This window comes from Megachile rotundata, chromosome 4 (genome assembly GCF_050947335.1).
Source record: "Megachile rotundata isolate GNS110a chromosome 4, iyMegRotu1, whole genome shotgun sequence".
NCBI lineage: Eukaryota > Metazoa > Arthropoda > Insecta > Hymenoptera > Megachilidae > Megachile > Megachile rotundata.
This window is the reverse complement of record NC_134986.1, coordinates 18,596,403-18,608,392: the sequence shown is the minus strand read 5'-3', so window position 1 is coordinate 18,608,392 and position 11,990 is coordinate 18,596,403. Positions and strand designations below refer to the sequence as shown.

The window sequence follows — 11,990 nt, the reverse complement described above, 5'->3', positions numbered from 1 at the left end:
TGACAATGAAAAAACGATGATAGTTTATTTGAAAAATATTTAATAATAAACATTGACAATATACAGAGAAAATACGCCATAAGAAGTCGCTATGGGAGTAATAAGAACCTAACAACTGGTCCAGACTTACAAAATATCATCAAATCAGACAATGATAAAGGTGTTCCGTTACGACACCCCGTGTGTACTCCTATCATCAGTATTTTTTTGTTCTTTTTCTTTTTTTGCAAACTAAAGTTATTCTCGTTCTCTCGTGTATGCACCTGAACGTTTCTCGTTACTTGTTCTCGTGTTCCTGCGATTTTACAATTAATATCTGCCTCTTGCATTCAACGTAAATTCGTTTACGTTTTCGTATTATAGATTCGCAACCGGAAACCGAAAAATTTCGCACACGGGTCTCCCGTTGCGAATCCGATTACACCGGCGAGAGAAGCGAAAAACAGGTGGCATTTAGCTGCTTACGATGTTCTCTATTTCGTATTCTTTTTTTGTATTTTTCTTTTTTCGTTTTGGTTATTACCCATCTCAATCTTTCTTTTCCCTCCAACCTTTATTTAAATTATCCTTATTACTACCTTCTCCGTTTTTAATTCTTCCCTCGTCTCTTTTCATCCCGAGTTCTCCAAACTTCTCGCATATCGTTACAATGAATAAAATCGTTAATAAATTGTACAAGAATTTGGAGAACGCTCTTTCACGAGTACAATACACGGACGCATCCCTTAATCACCCACGCACGAATCACTAACAAGTTACGACTTATTATCGTTACATTAACGCCCTAATGTCATGGAACATCCCTTATTTTTACTTTATCCTTCATTTTTCTCGCTCGTCCTCCTTTACCCGATAATTCGAAAAAAAGAAGGTGTTCGCGGCTCGGGATCCTCCGCTAGTTCTACTCGAGCTAGATGCTAGGCTTCCTTTGGGTTAGCATTTCGTAGGAGAATCCATAATTAAATTGTCAGACTTTGAATCTATTGAATTATAAATTTCTGAATCTTTAAATTCCTAAATTCCCAAATTCCGAACTCCCTAATCTACAAATTCACAAATCCCACATTTTGAAGTTTCTAATATACCAAATCCTCAAAGCTGTTAAATTAAAAAATTCCTGAATTTTCAAATCCCCAAATTCCCAAAGCACCAAAATCTCAAATCTTGAATCTACCAAGTCTCCCAAATTCCTAAGTCCTCAAATTCTCAAAAGTTTAATGCACTAATCCCCCAAATTTCCAATCACCTACACCTGAAGAGTTAACTATAGAGAAATTAATAAATCTTCCCCTAAATTCGCTAATCCCTAAGGAAGCCTACCACGCTCGTAATTTCCCTCGCACAGGATCACGAGCAGACCGAACAGTCGCCTAGTACGCTAGGATATGTTGCTCGTAAAGATGTGTCGTTTTACGTAAGTCATGTAAGTCATCTAGATTCACTTTTTTTTTTAAAAATCCCGTTTACGGTACTGCTTTATAATAATAATTATATATATATGTCATATCATCGTATATTTATATGTATGTATAACGTTACGGTGCGTATCGATCGTTATTGGATTATCTTACAATGCGAATTACCGCCAGCCGCTGGATTCGAAGTAAACGCGGGAAAATCAAAAATACGCGCGAAATTTAAAACGACGTTTGTGAGAGACTTTGCGTTGAACGTTTGAGGGGACGCATCCAAGCGACCGACGAACGAATCGAGCACGTTACAATCACGCATTTTGTACAATTGATTCTTGCTCGCTCGAGAGGTGAGAAGAAACTCCGTGTTGTGCGCTCCTCTGTCAGACGCACCCAAAAATCGATAGACGATAAACGCGCGAAGCACTCGAACGAATTTCTATGTATATAAATAAGCTGATCGCTAGAAGTTCGTCGAGAGGACTGGTATTCTGACTTTCTAAGACTCGGAAACAGACTCTACGCTATAATCTCTAGTCCGTACCTGGCTAAATTCTAGGTTCCTTGAACGTTCCTTTGTACACAATTCGTCGGGTATCGATTTCGCTTCTTTTACGCTCTTTTGCCTTTTCACAGGGTGTTTCATTAATCGTCGACGTGTAAATTAATTACAAATTATTGGACAATTTTCAGTGATAATCGGTTCTAAATATTCTTATCATCTTACTCATTCTTTCGTTCTCGGAAGCTTGTACAAGTTGTTTCATAAACATTTCAAGTGTTTGTTCAAATAATTTTGCTGGTGCAAATATTTCGAATTCTGTAACAAATCGTGTTCTACGAAACACTCTGTGCAAAATATTACAGTGTCGAATCGGGTCAGCAAACATATACAATATGTGGTCAGTCGCTTCGACGCGTAGCCAATTACAATGTAACGAAAAGTGGCAAAGAGAACACAAATAGAAAGTATCGAGAATCGTGTACGATAGGCCTGCGCACTCGAACACGCTGAAAGAATGAAACCAAGAGTCAAGGAACAAGAGGAGGAGGAATCAACGGGGAGAAGGGAAGTTGTGCACTCGTGACGAAGAATAAGACGATGGGTTCTCGCCTAGATTTGAGCTTGACTTACGCTAGCCACTAGTTGTAATAGCCTACCGATAAAGGTATCGATTACGAGTAAAGTATAAATTGTAATTACAGTGTACAATATACAGGGATTAGATCTTTGCCCGGTTTTCATCGTCCTTGCACGCTCGTTCCTCTAGGATGAACCGTCTTGGCGTATCCTTTCTAATATCAATGTTATCTTCGAGCACTTATAACAAAAAAGCGTTCAGTCGAGGAGGAACGATCGTGCAGAACGAATGACGAGGAAACGAGCTTTCTTTGAAGTCATACCATCTTGATTGGCTCAAAAACTTCGCATTTGAAAATTTATTTCTACGCAACAGAAATTTCATTTAAAAATTTAATACATGTTATGTACAAATTTTCTGTTACATCAAAAATAAATATGGCGTTGTTCAGTTTGGGAGAATGATTTACTTCGTGAAATATGTGAACGCATATTTAAAAAAATTTTTTACAAAAATTGTAGGCTAAATTTTATATTATTCAAACGTGTCAATGTCATTCATTGCTAGATATAAATTGTTACAAATGGAGAATGTATTTTTAACCGATCAAGGTGGTTTGACCTACATCGAATCTCAAGAATCATCCTGAATCAATTTGTCCCTTCAGCCCAGTTTCCTCGCGTGGATGCAATAAATCACTAGCATCTTTTTACGGTCGTTTGTAGTCTGCATTAAAATCTACGCTCGTTAATTTAAACGTTACAAGAATCATGAGTATGTCTGAGAATTGTTCGGCTTAGCTCTTAAAACAAGTTTTGTGCTCGACGAAATCGATTTCCACGGTCGATCCCTAATTTCTTATTTACATGTACTGGCGCTCGCACACGCAAAACGAGAGAAACAAAAAAAACCATGAGAATATGATTATTTATTATTTTTTTTTAATATTCTTTCACTGTCTCTTTCCTAGCCTATATATAACTATCCTAGCGATAGATTTACGAGTTAAAACGTATATAACCGACGACAGCCAACTAATCTGTCACGAACTAACTACGTAGAAAAAAAAAGAACGAAAAAAAGAACGAAAAGATTGTGAAGAACATCTTTGTCATATTTGGCTATTTCACACACGACTCTTTGTTGTGTAATTCCCTTCCATCTTCCCTTATCCCAACCCCTCACCAGCGTTTTGTCGCCATCTTTCTTTTCCCTACGTCTCTTTCTTTCTCGCATATACTCGTTTTATTCTTGTTCTCAAAATTCATTCACACTTTGTTCGCTAGCATTCCTTCCATCTCACGCTTCCACGTCGAATCACGCAACCACTTATCTATATATATATTTATTCATTTATTTATTTATATATCTATGTATATGTTTATTACGATAAATCTCCACTTAACTAGAACTTGTAACAGGGATTATCACTCACTCGGCTCAATGTGCGTACCATTTTCCCTTTTGCGTTTACCCCTGCTTCGGAGTACTCTATCTTTATGTCTCTGTGTGTGCTTGTATGTGTGTACGTGTGTTAGCCGATTTTTTGTTTCCTTAAAAGCAACATGACCTCTCGAAGGACGAATCGGTGATCGAGAACATAGCGAATCCAGGAACTTTAATTTGGACGAACCCGAGGGTTGGTCCTTTAACCCTTCTTCGGTGGAGGTCCTTTGGATTAAATATGCTTTCTTTGACTAGGGAGGTTTATGTATCTCAGAGAGATTCCAGCAAAATGTCTTGGACTGCTTCGAAATTGGAGATCCAAAGAAGAGTTAAAATAGGAAATAAAGTACATTACAATGAATAGTTATAGAGACTGTAGGCTGAGGAACATAAAATATTTCGAGATTGATTAATAAATTTAAGGAATCAGTCTGTAGAAAATATTGACATTCTCGATCACGTGATTTGAGCTTCTGAATTTAATTAAATTCTACCGTAGTCCTGGACAAAAATTATGGTTAGCGAACGTGGAGATTCATTTTTGGTTGAGAAATTGTAATCTTGTAATACTTTCGATGGAAGTTCTGTATTTGTATTGTTGAAGATGATATTTCAGAATATTATTTCACATCAGAAACTGACACACTGTCAGAAGTTTAATTTAGACTTAGAAGCAGAAAAATATAAATGATGTAAAAATATGAATGTTTCATATAAAATGATTTCAACTCCTCCATCAAAAACTCCTCCACAAAATAAGAGAGCAAAGAAACCTCGTCCAACTTGCTTCGCTATATCTACTACTAAATTTGTTCAAGTACGTTCCTAAAAGTTCTCTACCTGTAATTAGAGAAGAGGCTGCCTCTACTTTTTGTTAAAGCGTGGACAAGGTGTGAGTATTTAGAGAAGCTGCTGTACCATAATCTTCATCAGGAATCGGTAGACTGTCAATCAGACTCTTCAAGGTTTTCTTCTACCCGAAGCTATTTATTCGAATCACTCGGTCATGGTTCGATTCACAAATTTACACAAACACACATGCTCCACACACACACATACACTTATTTGGCATAGAAACTCTACCGGACACGCGTAACTGCCTCGCCGCTCTCGTCGCCTCTCTCTTGGCTATCTAACTAAAGAAAAAGGAAAAGAAATGGTCTATCGTCTGTCGTGGATCACCGAGTGTCGCTTCCGGAAGTTCCAGTCGACACGAAGGAGGAGTTCCTTTTCCGGCAGCCATTTGCGAGAGCTCTCCATTTTCTTTCACCTAACCGCGTATTAATCTCTGACCATTGGCGTAACTAGATCAGGATAAGATCTTAAACTTTTATTTTCCAAGATTCCAAATGTTAAATCTTCGAAATCCCATTATCAAATCGATTTTTTGACATTCTACCTAAGATTAGGTAATTTAGTTCCGCAATTCTAGTTACACCAACGCGTTTATCCGAGAGACGATCATTGATTCAAAAAAAAGAATTACAAATAAAAGCGATACAAAAAAATAACGAAAAACCGCGAATTAACTCGTATACGAGAACGACTCCGCGTTCGCTTTTCAACGACGCGGCCCAATGAAATCGAACAAATTATGTACAAAATCCATCATTTCTTGCACAACGTTTGTGTTCATACACAATTTAAAATGTACCCCGTTCGCGATAAAACTTACCCCGGACGCATCTAAAACCCCCAACGATTGAGACGTGCACGAGCAACGAATTGCATAATTACAATTGATTTCTAAAGAGATCAATTACCTATATCTATCTATCTACTTATTATATTTATATATATATGTATATACACACGTATATATACACGTACACCGGCTATATTCGATAACATTCCCTCGCTTTTAATCAGAGTCGGAATGGCTGCCGGCTTTCGAACTCGAGACGAACAAGTCTGACGTGTTCCTTCGGAATTCAAACTGGTCGAAAACGTTTCGAAACGGACCTCATTTGATCCTCATTTATTAACCTTTTATTAACACTTTGACTGCTGACATTTCATATTTCTTTCCGAAGAGGTTATGACGTTCAACGGCGCCATTTTATGAACACTTCATTAAATGCAAATGGTGGCCAGAAAATTGTACTTTTAAATTAATACTATAGACTGCATATAAAATTATTAAATTCAGAGATGGTTGCTGAAGGTATTTACCAATAAAGGAGTAATGAAGCTAAGCGTTAAAAATACGTGACAGCAATTGTCAAAGTGTTAACGTATTCTTCCGCTAATGGAAGCGGAATGTTTAGCATGTCCCAAAAGCCGAAATTCGATTGAACCGTTCCTCTTTGTCAGGGTAATTCGGTTTATCAATTTCCTCGTCTCTCCACGTTTACCTCCCACGATTATCGATCATGGCTTCCAAAAGTTCGACGACGTTTCGAGCAAGCCTTTGTCGTGCGGTTCGCAACCCCTATCTCGAACTATCTCGAACTCGAGGCACGTTTTAAATCCGTTTCGAATTCGAGGCGTCTCCGTATATATCATTCTCTATTCCTTTGATCTTCTTCCGCGTTGCTTGTCGAACTTGTTCGGTTATTTTCCTTCCAATTGTCGAGGGGTCCCTTTGTTCGTCTTCCTCCGCCAACGGGAGAAACTCTGGCTGTCGTTTCGTCCGTTCAGAAGACTGTTTTCGAGTTTGTTCGAGCTCCGATTTAACGATGATTATTTCGTAGATGAGAGTCATTTCTGTTTCGCGTCGAGAGCCACGAAGAAGGCTAGCGTCAGCATGCGCGGACGATCCAGGCATCGCTTCGTGGGGTGATCGTGATCGATGGCGGATGAGGATGATGATTGTGTCGATTTCTTCTGGTCATGTTCGGCTGAGTATGTACTCTTGGAAGGCTCGTGCTTCGCTATCTCTCGAACCTTAGTACGGCGTGAACCTGTTGTAGCCACCCCTGTACACTGTCGCCTGAAAACAAAGTTTTTACCCTCTTAGTTTCCTCAAAAGAAGTGGTCTAAACACAAACTAGACTATAAGTACAAATTCGAGAACTCTAGAACTATAGATTGGAGTCTGACAATTTCAGAATATGCAAATTAGAGTAACATCTCGACTGTCTTCAATAAAAATGAAATTTGCTAAACTATAAACATACTGCACATTAAAATATATCATACAGATTTATATATATTGAAATACATCATACAGATTTATTTTGAAATATGTTATATAGATGTGCATATATGAAAAAATGAAAGAAATAGGCTTTTTATTAATAGAATAATATTTCTGCTCACCCCATAGCCGGCTACTGGTCCAATACCATGTCCAAGGTAGGGATCGGCGTATTCACGCCCGTAACTAGAAAAAGCAATACCCACATTAAAAATACTGTGGTATTAGACTTCATGACACACGGGAAAGTGTATTGATGTACAAAGGTTTGCATAAAAATAGGATGAAGAGGCAAAAGGAGATACAAACGTTAGGACGTGTCTTTAAAGGTTTCGATAGGACTATCAGGGTTTTCGACAGGTGTATCGGGTTGCATCTCGATCTCGGTGTATCTGCGACTTCTAAGAGCTCTACCACGTCTTCGTGTTCGTCTGCAAGGAACTTCATGTACATATGTATATCATTGATCACTGAAATAACCCCTTACGGTCCAAAATATTGCTTTATAATATCAAATATATTGTTGAAGAGACAATATCGTATATTTTGATGTAACGAGTTCTAATGTATTCATGCATAATGTACATATAATAATCATTACAATATATGCGTACTATATAATATATTGATATTCTGAACATAATATACAATATATTGATACATGAAATATAATAATAATAATTAACAATAATAACAATAATTGGTGCATCAATGACAATATATACTATACTGATGCATTAAACATGACAGCAATAAATATGAAGGTAAATTATATAAAAAAATTGATGTATTGTTAATGTACAATTAAAAATAAATAATGTTCAACATGTAAAATAGAATTGTCACATATGTAGGATCTAACAATATAAATCATGTAAAATAGGATTGTCACATGTGTAAAATAAAACAATATAAAATATGTCGTAAGATAGAATTGTCACATATGTAAGATGTAACAACATAAAACATGTAAAATAGAATTATCACATATGTAGAATCTAACAACATAAAACATGTAAAATAGAATTGTCACATATGTAAAATCAAATAATATAAAATATGTCTTAAAATAGAATTGTCACATATGTAAGATGTAACAATATAAAACATGTAAAATAGAATTGTCACATATGTAAAATCAAACAATATAAAATATGTCTTAAAATAGAATTGTCACATATGTAAGATGTAACAATATAAAACATGTAAAATAGAATTGTCACATATGTAAAATCAAACAATATAAAATATGTCATAAAATAGAATTGTCACATATGTAAGATCTGACAATATAAAATAAAATTGTCACATATGTAAGATGTAACAATATAAAATAGAATAGTCACATAAGTAAGATCAGTAATGTAGTAAAGAGGTCTCCGTATCTGTTGATATATCGAGAAGAGACCGTAAGGGGTAGTCGGGATGAAAAAAGGAAAGAGCAATTGGAGCCCGAGGGATAAAAGCGAAAGGAGAGGTCGTAGAAGGAAGGTAAGCGAGAGTGGTGCTTACCCCGCGACTGCGGCATATCCTGCGACCGGTTGTGCCGCAGCTGCAGCTGCGCCGTATGCGCGCGCAGCCACTGCCGTGTAGGTCGCTGCAGCTGCGTAGGTGGCCTGCTGAGCCGTCGAGAGGGGTGTCTTCAGCAATGGTGACGCTGCAGCTGCTGCTGCCGCGGCCTGAAACAGGAACCATGACCCGCCATGCAAGGCTCAAGCAAGCTCCAAGACAGACCAGACAAGGGTGTCCTAGCCAGAGGATACGCTACCAACGCGCCCTCTTACCATTTACCAAAGGTCCTTGCACGTTTACCAAATATTGCGTTAGCTAAAGAAAGCTCTGTGTGCTTGCTCACGCTTTGAAGGAGCTTTTGTTCCGTACTGTTACAGCGAATTTTAACTGGAGGGGAGCGAGTGGACATTGATTGGATGCTTCGATGGTCAGTTACGGTTGCTAATGAGACGTGACTGATGGAGTTACTGTGATGGTACTTTGTGGAAATTGTTGATTTGACTGTCATAACTTCGTAATTCTGGAGAGACTTTTTATTATTGCTAGATACTTGTGAAGTACTTTAATGTTACGGTCTTGGGAATATTAATGATGTTGAATGAAACTGAAGAATTTTTAAGGATTGAATTCTGTAATGTTAGAGTACTTTAATATTGAGAGAATTCTTAAACACTGCATTGCTCATGGGGTGGAATTCTGGAATACTAGAGTTCTTGAATGTCTATTGAAATTCAGAAGAGACGGAATTCTGGAATACTAGATTTTCTGCAAAACCTATTGGAATTCTGGAATGCTAGATTTCTTGCAAAACCTATTGGATTTCTTAAACATTGGAATTCTTAAGTGTTAGAATTCTGGAACATAAGATTTCTTGTAAAATTTATTGGAATTCTTAAGGGTTGGAATTCTGAAATACTAGATTTCTTGCAAAACCTATTGGAATTCTTAATCATTGGAATTCACAAATGTTGTAACTTCTGAGTATTGGAATTCCAGAATACTGCAATTTCTGGACAGTGGAGTTTTCTAACACTGAAATTCTTGAATGATAGAATTCCTAATTAGTGAAATTCCAGAACAGTGAAATTCACAGACGTTGGAGTTATCGAATATTGGAATTCACGACGATTGGAATTCACAAACCCTGGAATTCACGAATATTGGAATTCACAAGCATGGGAATTCACGAATAGTGGAATTTACAAATAGTGGAATTCACGATGATTGGAATTCCAAACGATTGGAATTCACGATGATTGGAATTCAAGATGAATGGAATTCACAATGATTGGAATTTACGATGATTGGAATTCACGAACAGTGGAATTCGCGACGATTGGAATTCCAAACGATTGGAATTCTAAACGATTAGATTTCACGATGATTGGAATTCTAAACGATTGGAATTCACGATGATTGGAATTCACAATGATTGGAATTCACGACGATTGGAATTCACAAATACTGGAATTCACGAACACTGGAATTCACAGGTACTGAAAATCTCAAACGTTGGAATTCACCCTTGTTGGAATTCCGAAATTTTCCCGAATCAAAATTCTCTAGTATTCGAATTCTTAACTCGCATCCCAAAGTATTACCAAATCCCAAATAAGTTCCATAAAAATTCCAAAAGCAAAATTCTTTGAAATCTCCAACTCGACAGTCAACAAGTAACAATTCCACCGACAGAAATTCGTATGATTTGTGCAAGGGAAGAACGGCAATATTTCTACAATTCTATCTCTCTACGTGCTCCTCGTCCAATTTTCACAAACTTCTCGTTTCTTCTTTTTATTTGATGTCGTGCAAGGACCCTCGTAGACGCGTTTGTGCGGTGCACCGACGAAACATCAACGTACTCAACCCTCCGATTTTTCCTTTTTTTATCTACCACATTCTCCGCGTCTTATAGAAAGTTGATACAACTTTGATACTCGGAGCGATACCCGTACGGCGTTGTTTCGTCGACGCACAATGATGGTGTGCAGGTAATCAAAAGTTTCGAGCACTCAGCTAAAACGTGGTTCTCGAAGCTACTGTTTGTTGTTCGATCAAAAAAGCATCAGGAGATGTGCCTTATGTACAAAAGATGATGCGGAAATGATACAGTTTGCTCGTTAAAATCCATTCATCGTTCATTGATGATGATGTTTCATGTTAGCTACTATAACACAAAGAACGTGTGTGTCCAACTATTGTTTCTTTCATTTCGTCTATACTCAACTATCAAGATTATCCTTAAGTTGCAATATTCGAGATCGGTGTTATTTCAAAACAAGACTTTATCATTCTTTTCCTTTTGTATTCCCAATCTCGTATGAACCCATCATTTTTAATAAAAGGTTGCTAAAAGGTACTATTTTATTTTGCTAAAAGATAACAATTTATTCTGTTTCAATTTATATATACATGCTAAATATTTTGATGTGTTGAAAGTTGTTAGAAAGCATACAAGACTGGGCATAGAAAACGAAAGAAGGAAGAAAATATTCTCATTTGAGAGTCGTCGAACAAAACCTTCTACACGAGGGAAATGGTAAAGAAACAGTTACACAGGATTGCAGGGAAATTCGCGTACAAAAGGGCGGGAAATTAGATACGAAGAGCAATTTAGCGGCGAGATGATAACCGTTCCAGATAAGTCTCGAACGCGGAAAGCATCGATATTCGCGTCGAGATTAAGATATATCCCCGGAGGATGCCATTTATTGTGGAAGGAAACGCGGAATCTACGTGCATGCATCTAGACTAGAGTGTGCAATTGTATCAGCGAAAGGCGGATATTCCTTTTACTACGAAATCACGTTACTTCGTTGAATTCCTCGTAATACCCGAAGAATTTTTTTCCATTTACCTCTACGTCCCCTTTCAGCCGACTATTTCGCCGACGAGAATCCTCGAGTTCTCGCGTTTTTCACGGGATTACGAATCGAAACGGGGCTCAACCGTGTCATCGTATCTTGCAGAACACTCAAGAACGCCGAAATTAAATCCACCTCTTATTCTGGCCCCTGTTTTATTAAACCTCTCGTCCCTAATCCTCAAATTACATTATCCACGAGGAAACCTTTCAAATCTTTGCGATTCGAGCAAAATCTGCAAAATCTCAGATTTATCCTCCTCTTTGCGCTTATTAATTCTAATTGTCCGGACAAATAATTCTGACTTACAACTGGGGCCGTTACCCAAAATTATTGTTTTCACGTTTCAGATTTTATTTTATTAAATTTTCAGATGTCTCATTTTATTCAAATTGCATATGTCAATCGATGTTTCAGTATTTATATATTGATTTTTATACTTTATTTTCCATTTAGAAGCAAGTTATTTTCTCTTTGCAAAAATGGGATTTGAAGCTTCGTGATCCAACGCGTAGTAATGCAACGCGTGGTAATT

At 37.3% G+C, this 11,990-nt stretch overlaps 1 protein-coding gene across 12 annotated transcripts in view; it reads right to left on the bottom strand.

Moving 5' to 3' along the window:
- Positions 1-23: 23 nt before the first annotated feature.
- LOC100878167 (RNA-binding Fox protein 1) overlaps positions 24-11,990 on the bottom strand; it is a 341,805-nt gene continuing 329,838 nt past the window's right edge. For all 12 annotated transcript variants that reach the window (XM_076530956.1, XM_076530957.1, XM_076530955.1 and 9 more), the window contains 3 exons: positions 8,592-8,758; positions 7,202-7,265; positions 24-6,872 (listed from right to left, as the gene is read on the bottom strand). In XM_076530956.1, the coding sequence (XP_076387071.1) occupies positions 6,828-6,872; positions 7,202-7,265; positions 8,592-8,758 (276 nt within the window). In that variant the 3' untranslated portion in view covers positions 24-6,827. The remainder of the gene's footprint in view (positions 6,873-7,201; positions 7,266-8,591; positions 8,759-11,990) is intronic.